The sequence below is a fragment of the Ochotona princeps genome, chromosome 4 (genome assembly GCF_030435755.1).
Source record: "Ochotona princeps isolate mOchPri1 chromosome 4, mOchPri1.hap1, whole genome shotgun sequence".
Taxonomy (NCBI): Eukaryota; Metazoa; Chordata; class Mammalia; order Lagomorpha; family Ochotonidae; genus Ochotona; species Ochotona princeps.
In genome coordinates this window covers 110,080,416-110,099,406 of record NC_080835.1, presented here as the reverse complement: position 1 = coordinate 110,099,406, position 18,991 = coordinate 110,080,416, and the positions used below count along the sequence as shown (strand labels likewise).

Below are 18,991 nucleotides of genomic sequence, written 5' to 3'. Positions count from 1 at the left end.
GCAAATCTTGAGTGAGTAGGAGAGGCAAAGGACAGTGATTGGAAAAGCAGGCAGTGTGCGAGGCGTGGAGGACTCTGGCGATCATAGTCATGCGTTGGCTTATCAACGCCCCTGCGCTAAAATTACTAGCATCAAAGGTATGTGGAGATACCACCCGAACCAGGTGTGATACATTCAAATATATTATTAGTAATGATTTTCATGAGGGCTAAAGAGTTTAGGCCAAAAATAATTAAAGTGAACAATAACACTGTCAGCAAAGTTCACAAATAATGAGATAGCAGTTAATGAGTGAATGGACTCATTGTTCCTTTTGACTGTAGGCATTCATCATCTCATTCTCTGTCTTGATAAATAATGACGTGCTTTTATGCTGTGCCTTTATTTAATATGCTAATTTTAACTTCCATTTTATTCATAGTATTTAATCTTTCTCTTCTAAAAATTATGTGACCCTCCAATTATATATTTTATGAGCAAGAGTGCTTTAGGTTCTTTGGAGTGTTCTGTGTTCACTCCCGGCTTTAAGCTGTGGGATAAGGTCTTTAATAAGCTGGTTGATGATATCATTGATGAGAATGACAAAGCCTGAGTGTGCGTATTGCCTGCTAAGGCTGCCTGTTTGAAGATTTTCCATGGCTCCATTGTTTGGGATCCACCTGGTTAGTTGCTCTCCCATGGTTTTCCCCCACTTTTAGCCCCAGAAGCTCTGGGATAGGCTTTCCGTTGATCTTCTCAGCAAAACTTGTGGACTGTTGAAGGACATGCTGCTACAGAGCTGTTCTGGGCAGCAAGCTTCCTTCCAGCCAGCTGCACTGAGATTTGGGAAAGAGGGTAATGCTTGTTTGCTGAGGCCATCGGTTGTGCTCTTTGTATTAAATGTATCTCCCACCACCCTCAATATTTCTCCCTCTCCTCAAGGAAGACTAAGTATGTACAAACTACTTCCCAGATCACAGGGCACTGGAACCTGAAACCCTTTTGCTCTTTCTTTTTTCTTTTTTTAAAGATTTATTTTATTTTATTGGAAAGGCAGATGTACAGAGAGGAGGAGTGACAGAGAAGATCTTCCAGCCAATGATTCACTCCCCAAGTGACCGCAACGGCCGGTGCTGCACGGATACGAAGCCAGGAGACAGGAACCTCTTCTGGGTCTCCCACGCAGGTGCAGGATCCCAAAGCTTTGGGCTGTCCTCGATTGCTTTCCTAGGCCACAAGCAGGGAGCTGGATGGGAAGTGGAGCTGCCGGGATTAGAACCGGTGCCCATATGGGATCCCGGTGCGTTCAAGGCGAGAACTTTAGCCATTACGCTATCACGCCGGACCCCTTTTGCTCTTTCTTAAGCCCTGATTTGTTCAGTTTCAAGTTAGGGTATCATTGTGTCCTTATAGCATGAGATACAGTTAGATGAACCTTTTATCAAGGCTTTCTTTAGCTCTGGTTGACAATGTTTAATTGTGTATTTCAAAATAGATAGTAGAGAAGACTTTGATTGTTCCAAGCACAGAAAAATGATAAATATTAGAGGTGTGTTCATAATTACCTAACTGTTACACATACATTATTATACATGTACTAAAATATGTAGTGTACCCCTTGAGTATATACAATTACTTGTCAATTAAAAATTTTAAAAAATTAAGATGGTTTAGCAAACTCACTCTTCCTGCCTTCCCTCAGCTTTCCTTTCTTACCCCTTCTCTAGTAGATGAGATGTGCTTGTAAGTCTTAGCTTAAATCTAGATGAATCTAGGTCATTAGAAGACAATTGGTGGTTTAATTTCCCTGTATCTTCAAGTGATACTGGTTTTTGTGGTTTCTTATTACTGGATCTGACATGACATGGGAGCATGAGTTCCCACTGTAGGCTCCTTAGATTCCGTGTGCAATTTCAGAGATGGGGAGTTCTTGAGAAATCCATGATGTATCTTACTTTTATAGGAAGGATGGGGTGGGATGGGACACCTCTTCTCTGTGTGCACATGTGAAATGCAAGACCTCCACTCTTGGCCCGCAGGTCTCAGGGCCAGGGCTGGTATGCTGAGTTAGTCTGAATATGCTCTTTGATTCTTTAAGCTCGGATGGTTGAGTTCTGCCATTTTGCCTTACAATAATTGGGAACCATGCCAGCACCTGGATCCTGGATTGTTTACTGAGCAATGATAGATGAGTGACTCTTAGTGGCTGTTGTGGAGAGAGTAAGGTGTGGTGAAGGGCGGAGGTGGGGACAATGGTTAAGCAAGACTGGCAAATGGGATGTAGGAGGAACAGTGCTTGAGCATGGGGAAATTTGGCAAGACAGCCTCTACCCACAGAAACTTTCTCAGAAACTTCTTGGGGGAAATGAACTGGCTTAGAATTTCAAATTGATTGTCTTTGGCTACAATGCCCAAAGGATTTTGAAATTAAGTATATCTCTTTGCTAACCCAGAATATTAAGAAATTAGAGACTCCATTAAAATTGTTTGAAGTTGATGTGTTGTGGCTGATCATTTCCTCCTCAAATTCTGTAAAGCAGAAATCTAATTAGTAAGTGGGTAGGCTAACAAATTGTCAACCCTAATTTATATTTAATCATTGCTTTAGAATAGTCACACCCCGGTACATTCAATAGCAGAATGTTAAGCTTGTAACTGTTATTAAAGGTCTGCACTACTGTAATAGTATGGGGAAAATGGTGGGGGGAGGGAAGAGGAAAGAGAAAGGGGAAAGAAATGTGGAGTTTCCATTGAGATTTTGACTTCATAGAGCTTGGATGTTATTTAAGACTTTTAGAGTATACTAGGAGTATATATACACATACCACAGGCAAGAAGAACTCCCATTTGCTAGTTTACTCCTCAAATGTCCACAATTACCTGGGCTAGGCAGGCCAGACCAAAGTCAAGAGGTGGGACTTCAACCTCTGTCTCTCAAGCAGTAGCAGGGAAAGAATTACTTGAGTCAAGACCTGTGCCTCCCAGGGTCTGCATTAGCAGAAGACTGGAGTCAGGAGTTGGAGCTGGGTGCTCTTACATGAAATGCAGGTGCCTTAACCTGTGTCTTTATAACTAGGCCGAATGCCCACCACCAGTGTCTTCAGTTTTACTTAACATTACAGCACTTCTGCCTCCTGCCAGTCCTTTACTGGTGATGATACAAATACGGTTTCGTGGGAGCGTATCACAGCTCTGCCCATGTTCTCTCTGCCCTAATCCCTGTGACCCATAGGACGCATTCCCTGAATAGCTCCCCTCTCTTGATCTCAGGTTTGTACTGAGAGAGCAATGCAGGGTCTGGCTGGTTGAGAGCTTGCAGGCTTAGGTACTAGAAGACATCCTCAGCCCAACTGAAGAAACCTGTTCCTGCAGAACAAAGTGTGTGCTCATATCTCTTTTGGGGCCTAAATGTTGCTTTTTGTTAAAAATCCTCTTTGCTGAGCTGCGTGTGAATAGCAAAGATATTCCTGGCCTGGGAACTGAGCTCTCTAATGTTGACAGCACCAAGACAGGAAGTATTGTAGGCATCTAGAGGCAGTACTAATAACCTACATTGCAGGGTTCTTTTCAGTTTATGCTTGATGTCTCAAAGTATGTCAACCACTCCATCGATACTTTTATAATTTTCTGATTTCTGATGCCATTTCAAAACCCTGTTCTGACATCTCTCTTTTTAAGTAGGCAGAAGAGAGCCCAACTATCGAAAATATTCACTAATTGTAAAACTCTGCTTTGATACAGCTCTACTCTGCTGTTCATTGGCCTCACTCTTTCGTTATATTGAGAGACTGGCAATGGTTGAGACCATCATCCTGAGCTCAGATTCTGGTGAGGAGGCTGGCGTATATTTATTTGGCACTGACGTTTCTGCAAGGTTTTGCAGCTTGCAGTAGCTGGGAAGCAAACTGAGGAAGGGGAATTCAAAGCAACATTGAAATGTATCTTTAAGGGTGGTGGTGTCAAGTTTGATAAACTTGCCTTTCTATGTCTCATCTGCCAGTGGGGAAATGGCTCGCAAAAAAAAAAAAAAAAAAAGAAATGAGAATATACCTAAGCAGTTGGCTTCAAATTGGAATTCCTTGCTCATGTGTATGGTTGCCTGAAATCTTGGGAAATGATAATGAGGTTATTATTTCTGTGTCAGGCGGATTTCAAAATGCATGCTATTTCAACCCAGGTTATTTTCCAGGAAACACAGCCATGCACCCCCCCTTTGCTTACTTGGACTGAAAACAGAGTGCTGTCTGCCTCCCATCCAGGGCACAGCCTCTGACAAATGGGGCTGGACACTGACCTTTTAGAAACCCATAAACCTCATTGGAGTCTCTGTATGTGAGAATATATAGATCTTTAGTGCACGTATAATTCTATGGGTTTTCTGTATTAAGATATATTACTTCCTACTGAGAAAAAGTTGATGTGATCTAACGTGAAAATATATCCTTTCTTTTGGGAAGTGACTACCAGGTTATAGAAATTATGGGGTCCTTGGGATAAATATTGAGTATCCTTTCACAATGTCAGCCAGCACCTGACATAGCTTCGTTGCACTTCCTGGTAAAAGTAAGATGTTGTCACTACATTTCAATGTGTAACTGCTGCCTTGGACACTGGAGTATCAGGAAGGATTGTCACCGGTAAGCTGTATTTTGGAATTTTGAAGGGTACATGATATAACTAAAGGTGGATGGCCTTGAATCAAGCAGTCTTCAGTTTTGATGCCAGATACGTGATGTAACCATAGTCAGTTCTTGTGAAGGAAATATAAGAGACATGAGATCAATTTAGTAGCTTGTTGATTTTCTCTTCATTTGGAGATCAGTGAGTAAACTATTTCTGTCACTATTGTTCTTAGAAAATGCACCTGTGCCAGTATTGTTGGCCATTGGGTTATAGAACAGTTGGGGTTTTTTCTTGGCTTAAAGCACATATTAGTTAGTTTTAGGAAGCATTTCTAATTGTTTTTGGATTGGCTGATAGTGTATCAGAGTATTTGTGAATGTCAGTGCACTCAAGCTTCTCCAAGTGTTGATCACAGGAAGGGGAGAAATCAGAGTCTGCGATCAAACCATGCCCAGCATTTTGAGTTGAAGGTTTCAGCAGTGACATGAGTAACACACAGCTTCTCTTCCCCAGAGGACTGAACTTCAGTCTTAGACCAAATGTTGATTTTCAATGGGATTTGTGTTTGATGCCAAGTTAGGAAAAAACTTCTGTGGCCTGTTCTTCATTGTGTCATTAGTGATACATTACTAACCTCAAAGTCTTAATTGTGCATACTGAGAATTACACAATGTAATCTTCTGCCTTTACTAATTATTATCTAGGTTACATATGGGAATAGTAGTATGTAAATGTTTACCACTCAACTTCCTTGAGAACTAAGAAGGTAGAGCTGGGAAAGTTTAATGCCTGTATGTATGTGTTTGTTCTTCACACACTTACTTACTTCAGCCAACATGCATTTATTCAGTTGGTGGATTATCTAAAGTATGGGAGGAATACTATGGAAGATAGAGATACTACGGAAAAGATTTAAAAATCAAGCAGAGAAATATATGAGAGACATATAGTGTATCATTGAGAGATTACTCATGAAATTATTGCATCTTGGTATTGAAAACAACCTGAAAAATCATCTAATTACCTCATTTGCAGGTAAGGAAAATTCAGAGGAAGAGAAATGTCATTCCAGAATGAAGACTGAGCAAAGTTAGCAAAGTGTTGAAGATACGTTTGGAGTTTGAGAGACAGAATTTGGCTCAGTACAAGGGCAGGGTAAGGCCTTCTTGTAGGGAGTCTTTGGTCCTAATTGGCCCATTGGACATGTTGGAACCCATGGTGCGTGTTCATTGTAGTCACTCTATTGTGATAGTCCCTTCAAGAGCAAGACTCAAAGATGAGCAGACAGTACTGTCTGATGTATAAATTGTCCATGATTGAGGGAGAGCTCAGTGGCTTCCCTTGATCCTGATTGCCTGAGGGAAAGGAAAAAGAGAGAGGAATTATTTCATTTAGTCCAACAAGAGCCTTCCATCAAACCCAACATTTCTCTTGCCTATGTTGGGTGAAGTTCTCCAAATTCCTTTGGCAACAGAGATCTGTGTTCTCTGACCAATATGGCTGCATGACCATTTAAGTCACGTGCTTATCAGTATGGTAGGAAGAGGATATTTAACCAGAGAATTCACAGGACTACACGACATGGAAACATCTATCTGATGGGTCAGATTTAGTTTTAGTACCTTCATCAAATTTTTGTTCTTATTTATAATTTGGGCAAACCATAAAGAAATTTAAGGCAAGGTTCAAATGTATAGAGAGAAGAATGAAATTAGACGTTAAGAAAATGCATCTTGGGCCCAGCAGCGTGGCCTAGCAGCGAAAGTCCTTGCCTTGAATGCCCCGGGATCCCATATGGGCACCGATTCTAATCCTGGCAGCTCCACTTCCCATCCAGCTCCCTGCTTGTGGCCTGGGAAAGCAGTTGAGGACGGCCCAAAGCTTTGGAACCCTGCACGCGCGTAGGAGACCTGGAGGAAGTTCCTGGTTCTCGGCTTCGTATCGGCACAGCACCGGCCGTTGCGGTCACTTGGGGAGTGAATCATCAGACAGAAAATCTTCCTCTCTGTCACTCCTCCTCTCTGTATATCTGAGTTTGTAATAAAAATAAATACATCTTAAAAAAAAAGAAAATGCATCTTGGTGTAAGACATTCTAGGTAGTCACCAGCTTGCCTGTGGAACTGTCAACTTAATAAAGTTCTAAGAAGAATCATTTTAAAGTTTTATCTGGTCCTTAAGAAGATTGTGATTTGGGGAGTAGCAGATGGGTAAACAAATTAACTTGTAACCCAAGATTTAGGGGTGAATTAGGACACAAACAAAATGCGTAGGGGTGTGAAGGCAGGCTTTTTTTCTCTTTTCTGTACTAAGCCACAGTTGCTCTGGGTAATTGTCCTTGGGTGAATGCTTCTGAGTTGTGGGTGAAAGCAGAGGCGGGGGTGGGGTGCAAACAGTATGGCAAGAAGGAGATAACCAAGCCATTTTCAGGGTTCACAATGACCAAGTGAGCTGAGGGAGGGTGGAAGGCTGCAGGGTGAGTGAAGACAGCACGGGGGCTATGTCATTGTAGGTGGTGTGAGAGGTCCAGAAACTTGTCTGCTGGGCTGGTCAAACTGAGCTCAGCTCCCACTGTAGCCTTTTGTGGGCATCCAAAACTGTGATGATGTGGATTGAATGTGTTCAGATGGCGCTTGTCTGCTTATAAATAGTCTGAAAAGGTGGGTGATGCAGCCAATCTCCCTGTTACTCTGACATCGTTCGATTATTGTCCCAACTTCTCTCATTTGCTCGAATCAACCCACATTTTCTCCCAAACCTATCTATTCTTTAAGTCTTTTCAACCTTCTTAAGTTTTCTTTTAACTAGATGGCTATCTTGAAGTGTTGATCATGGCAATCACATATGGATTTAGAACAAACCTATTCCATGTTTCTAACTCATTTATACTTAGCTCATCAAAATGTCCCTACTGTCTTTCCTTTAATGAGAAGGTTAATTAATGGCTAAGACATTTTGCCAGCCTTTGAGCTGACTTCTTAAAACATTTACTCATTTTTTTGCAGTCATAAAACATCACTTGTGAAAAGTGCTTCTGTTCATTTACCCTTGCCATGCCTAGAAACTCAGTGCATCTCCAAGTTGAATGCCACTCCGAGCATCTTTGCATTTCTTTCCTTCCTCTGCTGCTTTTTCTCTTGCCTGTGGTCATGGAACTCCCACGCGCAGCTCTTCCACAGCTGGAAACAGGCAGAGCAAAGTAATCCTACGGACCCTGTGCCTCTTTTTTTTCCTGCAATTTCTAGAAAGTGGTTTGGGCTCTGTCTTGTATCTCCCAATGCTGTCCTTCTGTGTCTTGGTGTTTACCTCAGGAAGGTCTATGCCTTGGGACTGTGAAGCTGTTCTGTGAACTTTTAGATATGGCTGCTGTTGGAGTTTTGGCCATTCTAGCAGGAGGTCTGATGAGCTTTGGCGGATTTCTCTCAGCAGTCCTGTTGTCGTCAGTGCCAGTACTGAAGACCTCAAGCAGAAGAACCTGTGCATCTGGTGTTGCTGAATCCTTGCTTTGCATGTAAACCCACAGAGCATGGGAGATAGACATGTATGGTCCACAGAGACCTGCTTCCTGGGTGAGAGACTGAACCCACTTCAACTGGCCCAATCATGAAGCATCAAGCAACTGAACTGAAGGGAAAGAAAAGAAACTAATAACAGTGAAGTATTCATGAATGTATGTAATTCTCAACAGCCTAGGAGGGAGAGCTGTTGTTAGTCTTACTATGGTAAAGACACTAAGCTAAGAAAGTCTTGGTAAGCCAGCTCAGGACCCCTGTGGGTCTGGAGTGGAAAGATTGTTCGTTTCACTATCCCAGTCATAAGCTGGTTGGTAGGAATGGGAGCCCTGGGAATCATGTAGTTTGGATGCTCATGCAACTTTTTTCCAAGAAACTCAGCTGTCACTACCAAGTTATCCCATGGGTCTCTTTCACATCATTGGATGTGTATGTGTGTGTATATCCATGTGAAGCTTGCTGATCACACATATTTCTGGAATATAAGTCAGTCGTGCAGGCAGGTTTGATTTTTGTCCACTCAGACTTTGGGCTTTGCTCTTCTGCAGCAGAAATGTGAGTGGAAGGAGCCCATCTGGGCACTGGTACATTGGTGACAGGGAAGAGAAGCCTACAGCAAATGAGTAGGACCCAATATTGTTCTGGAGGGTCAGGGAGAAGAAATACTGCTCTGAAATTAAGTACAGCCATGGCTGGAGGAGACTGGCTTCTGCCATGAAGGACTTCAGTTAAGGAGACACGCTGGGAAGCAGCAGCTCTCTGCCAAGTGTGGGCCTATCCCCAAAACCTTCTTAGGCTTGAGTGAAGTTTTTTGTTTTGTTTTGTTTTGTTTTGTTTTATTTATTTGAAAGGGAGAGTTACAGCGAGAAAGACTGCAACTCCAGCCAGCTGGCTGCATTATCATGCCGGCCAACCCACTACAGGTTTGTGTTCACCGATGGTTTTCAGAATTAGCACCGTGGAAAACACCTTTGCTCAGGATGTCCGTTGGCCCAGCCAACCACTAATGAACTTGGGTTTTCTGATCCAAATACAAATTCTTAAACAGGCCAAACACATGGTCAGGAAGTGTTTCTAGCTATATGATCACAGTTATATGATCTCTATCCTATAGGGAAACACTGGCTCTGGGGACTGAATGAAGAAAGACTGTTAGGAAATACATTAATGTGATCATGTTCATGCTCCTTTTGTCAACTCTAAGTGTGTTTGTTTAAACATTGTCTTTGGTCTATTACAGTCATCACAACCTCTCAATAGCAGAAAATGTGCTTGAATTTCACAGGGTATGTAAATGAGCCAGAGGAGCAAGGCAGCCGTCTCCAGCCAACAGCACTTTACATGGGGATAATTTTCAAGAAGCATGGAACACATTAGGGTTCTTTAAACAGTGAATAGGAAATGAAATTAAAAGATGATTTTAATTTTGGTGCAAAAGAATTCTGATTTCCCGAAGTGTGTGTTTAAAAAGTTTGTGGAAAATGCAAATTATGAACAAACCATACATATATTTAATTATTTCCCACCAAAATAAACATCTTGTAATTCCATTTTCCACGGACTTTTTAAAATTTCCAAAGACTTACGGTTGCGTATTAACTGCTTTCTCAGTAACCAAAATGCCCCCGAATGTTTACACTAATTTTGGAAAACATTTTAATGATATAGTTCTATAGGCTCTTGGATTTCCCGTCCCCCTCCCTAAATCCCCTCTCCTCCACTATAGATTTCCCCTCTAAAATTACAATGGGCGGTCCTTCATGAACAGTGTGCACTAATTGTAAATTGTCCCCTCTTTTAAAATTTGACCTTGATTTTTTTTTTTAGCCAAAATGTAGAAATGTGGCTGGACTTTTCTAAGATTATGTAACGGTACTGACTGAAATTAAAATTCTGAGTCCATGCTATTTGGGTAGAAATCAAGGCATAAAATGAGAAAAGACAGCAAACAGCTGGTTAAAGCATATTTGGTCCCCTTTTGCGCTTGCCACAGGAATGTCACTCAGGAGATTCTAAGCTTTGTAGCACACATTCCCCATGCCCGCCTCACCAGTCATGCTGCTTCCTTCCATATCAACCCAACAGGCATACGTCAAATGCCAAGAGCTCAGTGCCTTTCTGCAAGTCTACTTGTTCACAATGCCAGTCCTCCCAGTACCTGAAATGCTTCCCACATTCGCTGCGACTTTGTGTGAGCATCTGCAGCTTCAGGAAGACACTTTCAACCAGCAGGGAAGAGGATAGTTAAGTGATTATGAGGTTGTTATCAATAACTCTAATTCATCAGAAGGGATGAGAGAGAGTGTGTGTGAGAGAGAGTGTGTGTGTGTGTGTAACAAAGGGTTTCATTAGATTTAAGCTTTAGAGAACCAAAAACCATTAAAAATAATCTGTGCTTGCTTTTCAGCCCACTGGAAGACAGAATTACCCAAAGGAACATCTCTTCCAATAATTAACCTACATCATTAGTATAATACTAATCACACTGTTATTATAATTTACTATTGAGAGCCTGGATTCTAGAATTCAGTCGGAAAGATGAATGATGAATGCTAGGAAAATCTGGTGAAAATAATGAATGAGAAAGACTTGTTCTGTCCAATGCCAGACTCCTTAAAAACTAATTGCTATGATTTGAATGTGGTTTGTTTTCCAAGAAGTCAGGTGCAGGAGGAGTGGTCCAGTATTAAGAGGTTGGTGGAAACTTTAAGAGGTGGGGTCTAGTGGTAGAGTCACTGGGGACCTTATTCTCCAAATTGCTGAATGTTGGTTTTGAAGAATGAGAGCATTCTCACAAGAAGGCTTGTTGCAAAGCAAGCCTGCCTCATATGCCTGGCCCATCAGGTACACAGCTGGGTTTGCTTTCCAGCTCCCCGCCATGTTGTGACCAGTCAAGAGGGTTAAACAGGTAGAACCACCACACCCTGCAGTTGAAGAATCCACAAGAGTGAGCTTAATAAACCCCTTTTCTTTAAAAATATCCAGCTTCTGGTATTTTGTTATAGAGGCAAAAAAGCATACAGATAACACCCACAGTCACTTAAGTGAAGGGTTCCTATGGTAGGACCTTTTATTAGTCCAGTAGATGAAAACAGAGTCCAGAAATGAATGCATGTATCCACACCACACCAAGTATCTCAGGCTCCCTATGGTCCAGTGTGTACAAAAAAATTATTTTCAAAGACAACTGAAATCTCACTGTAGAAGCCTGGAGGCTTTCCTTGAAGAAGTATGTCCATAAATTTTACACAGGATACCCCTGAAATGTTTTCTAGAAATCCTCTCTAAATATCCTGCCTTAGGGCCCGGAGTGATAGTGTAACAGTTAAAGTCCTCGCCTTGAACGCACTGGGATCCCATGTGGGCACCAGTTCTAATCCCGGCAGCTCCACTTCCCATCCAGCTCCCTGCTTGTGGCCTGGGAAAACAGTCGAGGACGGCCCAAAGCCTTGGGACCCTGGACCCTGCACCCGCGTGGGAGACCCGGAAAGAAGTTCCTGTCTCCTGGCTTCGTATCGGTGCAACACCGGCTGTTGCGGCCACTTGGGGAGTGAATCATCGGATGGAAGATCTTCTCTGTCTCTTCTCCTCTCTGTACATCTGCCTTTCCAATTAAAAAATAAATCTTTAAAATAAAAAAAATAGCCTGCCTTCTTCCCCAAAGGTGCAGACTCACATCAGCCTCTCAATGTGTGCCCCAACCCTCCAGGCAGGTGACTTTCTGACTGCTCACCCGCCTCTCCTGTTTACGCCCCTTCATCCTGTCCTCATCCGTCTCCCTCTCTGAAGTCTTTGGGTGGTTCTTGTTCAGTTTCCAAGGATCTTCTAGAGAAACAGGCAAGCCTCTGAAATCACCTGTTAAAAATTCTCCAATAGACTCCCGGGACTCTGATGAGCAAAAAATTCCTATCCTCATTTCTTTGGGAATTCTCATAGCTACAAAAAGTATTTAAAATAATCAGAAAGGGACTATCCATAGTGTCACGATACACTTACATCACAGAATGATGGACTTATGACTGCTTATGAAGGACTATGAAATTGTAATAATATGGGGAAATTATGGGGAGGGGTAAAATTTGGGAAGGGAAATCTAAGATCCTTTGAAATTGTATCATAAAATAAAAAATGAAATAAAATAAAAATTTTTAAAAATGACCAGAAGGTAGAATGAGCTCAAGGTGAACATAATCACAAATACTTGAAAAACACCGTGTAAAAAAATGAATAATAAAATCACGTTGGAGAAGGGAGAATATAAGAATTAACAAGTAAAAGCAATAAAAATAACATGAATATTTTAAAAAATAGCATTGGAGAAATCAGTATATGGTATTAGGGTTATTGGCAGTCTACTTCAAAAAATAAATCGACACACCTATTTTACTAAATAAACATCCTGTAAATTTATATTCCATTAGATTAGCATGCACATTATCAACTTTGGAATAAGCCTTTGTATGTATGTAGAAACGTTTCTGCAAGTTTATTTGGCCTTGAAAAAAAGTGAGGAGACTCTTTTAATGTGTAAACTTCTGAAATTAAAAAAAATCCTTTATTAATTTTTCATTTCTTTTTAAGTCATTTAAATGTGTTTAGTAAAAATTCACCATTTCAACTTACAGATACAAATTTTGAAAAGTGCAGGAAGTTTGCTGACTAATGATTACTGCGTTCGTCAACATACGGAGCAATTTCAGTGCCTGTTTCCTCCTGCCAAGCAGTTCCCTTGCCTTCACTTGGTCGTCAAATTCTTCCCCAGCCTTAACCTCTGCCAGTCCTTTGCCCATCCCAGTGCTGCCTTCTGCAGAATGTCACGGATATGCAGCCGTATGTCCAGCTGCTTTCACATATCACAATGCATATTTGAGAGTCATCCGTGATGTTGTGTCAATCAATAGTTTGATAGCCCCCTTCCTATCTGAGTAGTATCTCATTGTGTGCCTGTACAAACCACAATTTGGTGTCCCAACTCCCCACCCAGGGGCATTTGGCTTCTTCCCAGGTTTTGGTAATTACTAATAATGAATTTGCATACAGGTTTTCTTGTTTTCTTTTCACGTGTGTTAACACCTAGCTAGGAACAGGTTTTACAGGGTCCCAGGGTGACTGTCTATTTAACTTTGTAAGCAACTGCTGGAATCTCTTTCCAAGGAGTCTCTACCCTATTGGGTTCCCACCAGGATGCACTCTATCCTTGTCAACACTTGACACTATCTGGTTATTAAAAAAAATAGTACATTCTAGTTGATGTGTGATGGTATCTCGTGGCTGTTTCAACCTGCATTTCCTTAAAGCCTTCATATGCTGATTTTCTGTCTGTGGACTCTGGTGAGGCTACTTCAACACTTTTGCTCATTTTTAAAAGGTTATCTTGAAGCTATTGAATTTTGAGAGTGCTTTATATACAAACCAGTCATTTGTCAGGTGTAAAATTTTAAAATATCTTCTCTCATTTTTAACTTGTTCTTCCAATTTTACAGTAGTTTTCCTTTAAACACAATAGCTAACTTAGATGAAAATATTTTTTTAAGATTTATTTTTATTATAAAGTCAGATATAGAGAGAGGAGAAGATACAGAGAGGAAGATCTTCCATCCCTTGATTCAATCCCCAAGCGGCTGCAACGGCTGGAGCTGCGTGACCTGAAGCCAGGAGCTTCTTTTCAGGTCTCCCACGTGGGTGCAGGGTCCCAAGGCTTTGAGCCGTCGTCCACTGCTTTCCCAGGTTACAAGCAGGGAGTGGATGGGAAGCGGGCCACCGGGACATGAACCGGTGCCCATGTGGGATCCTGGCACCTTCAAGGTGAGGGCTTTAGCTGCTACACTATCGCGCCAGGCCTGAAAAATCCATTTTTTGCATTTTTCTTTTGGGTATCAGTTTTTTAGTGTCAACACTAAGAAATCTTTACCCTAACTCAAAGTCACAAAATTTCTCTCATTGACTCTCTTTTAAGAATTCTATAGACTTGTTCTTACATGCAGGTCTGTATCCATTGTGACTGAGTTTTAAAAATAATTTATGAGATGTAGGTCCATTTCTTGTTGGTGAATGGATGTCCAGTTCCTCTAGCACCACTTGTAGAGAAAATCGTACTTCTCCATATTAAGCAATATTTGTTTTAAAAGAAAAAAGTAAGTTCACATAGCATGAGAACCCAAACATCTTCTAACATAAAGACAGAGAGAATTCAATAGACCCTGATTCAGAGGTGGCTAAGAGAGTCATCTTTAGTAGTGAAACAGCACTTGTTTCATTTGGAGTGGCATAAAATTAAACTTATAATCCATTTCAAGATTGATTTTCTTTTCACTGCTTTTAGAAGTTTTAATTATTTGTATCTTCAAGGATCCGTAAATTATAAGTCCTTTTGATAATTGTTTTTAGAATGGCAGTGAAATTCAAAACTCGTTTCAATCTAATTACTCCTTTTTAATTAACAAAATAGCATATACATGTTGAATACGCCAATAATACAAAATGTCATCTAAACCTTAGGATATTATAGGATACTGATGTTCATGAGACTTCTCCGTCCTCGAGCTCTTCGGCTTCTTTTCCTCTTCTCCTTGTGGCTTGCAGTGTCGGCACAGGTTGGTTTCTTTATTTCACTAGCTCCCTGAGTGATCTCATTCAGCTGGACAGCAGGAACCGCCACTTACACTCTCATGAACTTAAGTTGTGCCTGCAACCTAACCCCTTCACAAACTCCAAGCTAGTTTATCCAGGTGCCTTGTCCACAACACATCCAAGATGTCTAATAGCCATTTGTGTAATGTGAAGATCATGGTTTTCCCACCAAGCCCTGATTTTTTTTTTAAACCCTTCCTATCTTGGGTTGGGGCACCATTATTCCTTCAATTGCTAAGACCAAACACCCAGACATCACCTAACAGCACTCTCTTCACCCACCCACTAGCTCCCTTCTCTCAGATCTGACATTTAGTCTCCAATAAGTTCTTTGAACACTAACTATAAAATATCCCTTCAGTTGGATTACCATTCACTGCCACAGCTGCTGCCTCTCTGGAATATGGAGAGAACTGTGAAACAAGGCCTTGCCTCCTCACTGGCTTCTCTGCCTCCACACTTGCCCCTGCAGTCCTATCTATGCCTGTTTTCCCATGCCCTAAACATTTTTCAATGTTAGGCAAAACACAAGAAACCTCCACAAAGGAGAGAGATGATTTAAAAGACCTTTGTTCACAGATAATTAGACATTTCTTTCTTTTTAATTTAGATTTATTTGTTTATTTAATTATTATTAGAAAGGCAGATATACATAGAGGAGGAGAGACAGATCTTTCGTCCACTGGTTCACTTCCCCAGTGGCCGCAACGGCCAGAGTTGAGTCATTCCGAAGTCAGGAGCCTCTTCCAGGTCTCCCATGCCGCTGCAGGGTCCCAAGGCTTTGGGCCGTCCTTGGCTGCTTTCCCAGGCCACAAGCAGGGAGCTGGATGGGAAGCAGGACTGCTGGGATTAGAACCAGAACCCCTGTATGGGATCCTAGCCAATGCAAGGCAAGGATTTAGCCATTCTGCTATCACGCCAGGTTCAATAATTAGACATTTCTTATCTCAAGAAGTTCAGTCCTGTTTGAAAGCAGTGCAAAAATTGAAGGAAAACATGACTTAGATGTGAAAGGTCTTCCACCTATGTAAGAAACTTTTTGGTACATTTTTCAGAAAATAGCACTTCGTGTTCTAAGCTGGGAGGTCCAAAGTCAGAAGCCCAGGAATCCTCACTCACTTTCCTGCTGTAATGTGTAGCTCTCAAGTGACTGTTTTCCTTTCAAGGAATCCACAGGACAAAACCTCAAGGTTTAGCCTTGGTTGGAGGGCTCACGGAAGTTGTGACACATGGCAATAGATGACCGTTTAACCCCTGGTGGTTTCTGCTGAGCCTTGCTAGCAGGAGACTCAGAGAACAAGAGAAGTTGTCTGTTTCAGTAACAGAGAATGAGTAAGGAAGAAGAGCAAAGCCTGCCCAGAGAAGAGATCCCTAGCTCAGGGAGCCCTGGCAGTGCCTATGCTGTTCCGTGGATTCATGCAAATCTCTGCTTGTTTGGATGCTTGCCTTTCTTGTGCTGAGTTATCACTGCTGCCTGAGCCTTGTTGTTTTCAGCAGGTGCCAGATACTAGGGCTCAGAAGCGTGTTCCTGGGACCAGGACATAGGGAACTTTAAAACGTCACAGGAACATAGGTTTGTGGTATCTGTGTAATTCCTATAGCACACGTTTCCCACGTGCTTTGTGAAGTACCCTCGTATTAGAGCTTGAGAGATTCTTTGCAATCTCTCCTTTGCAATCTCTTCTTTCCCTGTGCAGATGACAAAATGATTGTCATGGGTAATGATCCGGACATGTTTAAACTCATACTATTGAATAAGGAAAACAAAGAACTGCTTCACTTCAGTTCTCATGTCTTCTCAGATTGTCAACTGAAAAAGCACCCCGTCTGTAAATTCCTAAAGCAGGAGTGGCAGATAACAAGTGCACGTCTGACCATACCCCTGTGCTTTGGCACCATGAGATGGACACCGGTAACCAGCCTCACTTCAGCTCTGAGCAGCCCGAGAGCCCTCCAAGCACTCACTGTGCTGTAGGCGGCAGTCAAGCAGGACCTGAGGCTGGGGCTATGCTTAGCAGCCAAGATGCCTGCATACCACATCGCAGAGTCCCTGAGTTCATCTCCTGGTTCCCCATCCTGGTTTCCTGCTAATGGAGCTTTCATATCTCAAGGAGTTGGGTTCCTGCCACCCATGGAGGAGATTTGGATTGAGTTTCTGGGTCTCAATTTCTGCTGTGGCCCAGCCCCAGCTCTTTGCTTCTTTGGGGATTCTCTCTCTCTCTCTCTCTCTCTCTCTCTCTCTTTCCCCGCCCCCCCATCTCTCACTTCTCCCTCTGTCTCTCTCTTCAGCTCTATGTCTCTGAAAAAAAAAATTGGTAAAGCTAATCTGAGTTTTCATTTGAATTAAAATCCTTTCCCTCTTCTGAATGGTGTTTGCATGTGATTCATGAGGTGGGGCTAAGAGTATGGACTCCAATCCAGAGCACTCTATTTGATCCCGAATCTGCCTTTTCTTAGCTGTGTGATTTTAGGCAAATTGGTTCACTTTCCCAGGATGGATTGCTCAGCTCTGCAGTAAAGCAGTTAACTGCAGTGGAAGTAATCCTTCCACCTCTGACAAATGCGATGATTCAAGGCCCACGGAGCCCTCCAAGAGATTCCTGGTTTCTGGAGTGCGTTGAAAAACTGCAACTGGTACTCAGGAAGTTGGCTTGTTAGAAATCGGTATTGGGTTTCTAAGGAGTGATGGCATTCTAGCTAATCCTGACTTTTCCCCCTGCTGGGTCCTTTTGATCCATATCTGTGAAAGGAGAGTGTAGGCCTTCAGAAAGGAGGCTGAGGAAGGGCTTGCTTACAAGCAAAGACTCTCAGGAGCCCCTGCCAGGCTTTGGGGGCACTGGGCAGACCTCCAGCTTCCCTGTCGCCACTGCCACCTGGCGTTACTTTTGCTTCACCTCCTGCATGTACCTCAGACAGCTCTCAGCACGTGGTGCCACCCCCAGCTCCCCGCAGTGACCCACCTACCCGTTTCTCTTCCAGGCGCCCCTTCCCTTCGGGCATATCCTCTCCTCTCCGTGATCACCCGACAACCTGCGGTCATCTCCCACCTGGTCCCTGCCAGCCCGGGAATTGGCCAGGCGCTATCTCGCCGGCCTGTCGAGGCCACGTCTGCTGAGACCCCGGGCGGTGAGGCTTTGGCCAGCAGCGAGTCAGAGACGGAGCAACCCACGCCGCGGCAGAAGAAGCCTCGCCGAAGCCGCACCATCTTCACAGAGCTGCAGCTCATGGGCCTAGAGAAGAAATTCCAGAAGCAGAAGTATTTGTCCACCCCAGACAGGTGAGGGTGCAGGGAAGGGGTCGCCTGGAAAGCATCTCCCGATCGCCTGCCTGTGGCTAAACTGACTGATATCACTCTTTAATGGAAGGAGCAAGTGCAAGGGTAGTGAATGGTTGCTCAGGTTCTCAGTGGGAGGGGAACAGGCTGAATATATAAAGCCATGCATCCTCAGCATCCAAATCTCCCGTCTATCCAATACCTCTTGCTTGGAAAGGGCTGGCTGGATGCGGCTGAGGAAGTGCCAGGTGTCCCAGTTAGGTCCAGCAGCAGAGGCAGAAAAGGGCTGAACTGCAAACAGACATGGGATGTGTCTTGTTCCTTCAAGCTCACTCTGGTCATGACTGTACTAATAGAGGTCTGATTTATTAGGGGGATTTTTGCTGGTCCTTTGCTCACTGCCTTATCTAAATCCAATTTGTGCTATCAGAAAGGGAAGGAAATGCAGACGAATCTTGGAAACTATTCAGTGAGAGGGATGAGAATTTCAGTGAAATGGATTCTGTGGATCACTAGCAGGGAGTTTCATGAGCTAGAAACCACCAGCTGTTGGCTGAGGGTCTGACTGGGGGCACTGCCGCCAGTCCGCGATCTTGCTCAGAAGGAGGTCATGGACAAGGAGTGTGTACATAACTGATACCGTAAGCAAGGCCTAGAAGACTTCTCAGGGGAGGTTATACTTAAGGAGAGCTTTAATTTCAAACAGGGCATTGTATTAAAAGGGACTGACACACAGAAGGTACATGGCATGTCTCCCAGGCAGGTTGAGGGCACTGCAAATGGGTAGAGTATCTCCAGACTCAGGAGTGGCAGGGACATGGTAAAGATGAAATCAAAAAAGTGAGAAGGCCCTGGCTGAAAAATATAGGCTTCAGAGGGGCAAGCATTTGGGCATGGTTCCATTCCCACCTCGTCTTCTGATCCCAGCTTCCTGCTAATGCAGTCCCTGGGAGGCAACAGATGAGCAATCAGCC

General features: G+C 43.0%; 1 protein-coding gene across 1 annotated transcript in view; it reads left to right on the top strand.

The window, feature by feature from the left end:
• BARX2 (BARX homeobox 2) overlaps positions 1–18,991 on the top strand; it is a 75,326-nt gene that overhangs the window by 42,146 nt on the left and 14,189 nt on the right. Inside the window, exon 2 of the mRNA XM_004593282.2 lies at positions 17,723–18,020. Coding sequence (XP_004593339.2) covers positions 17,723–18,020 — 298 coding nt within the window. The remainder of the gene's footprint in view (positions 1–17,722; positions 18,021–18,991) is intronic.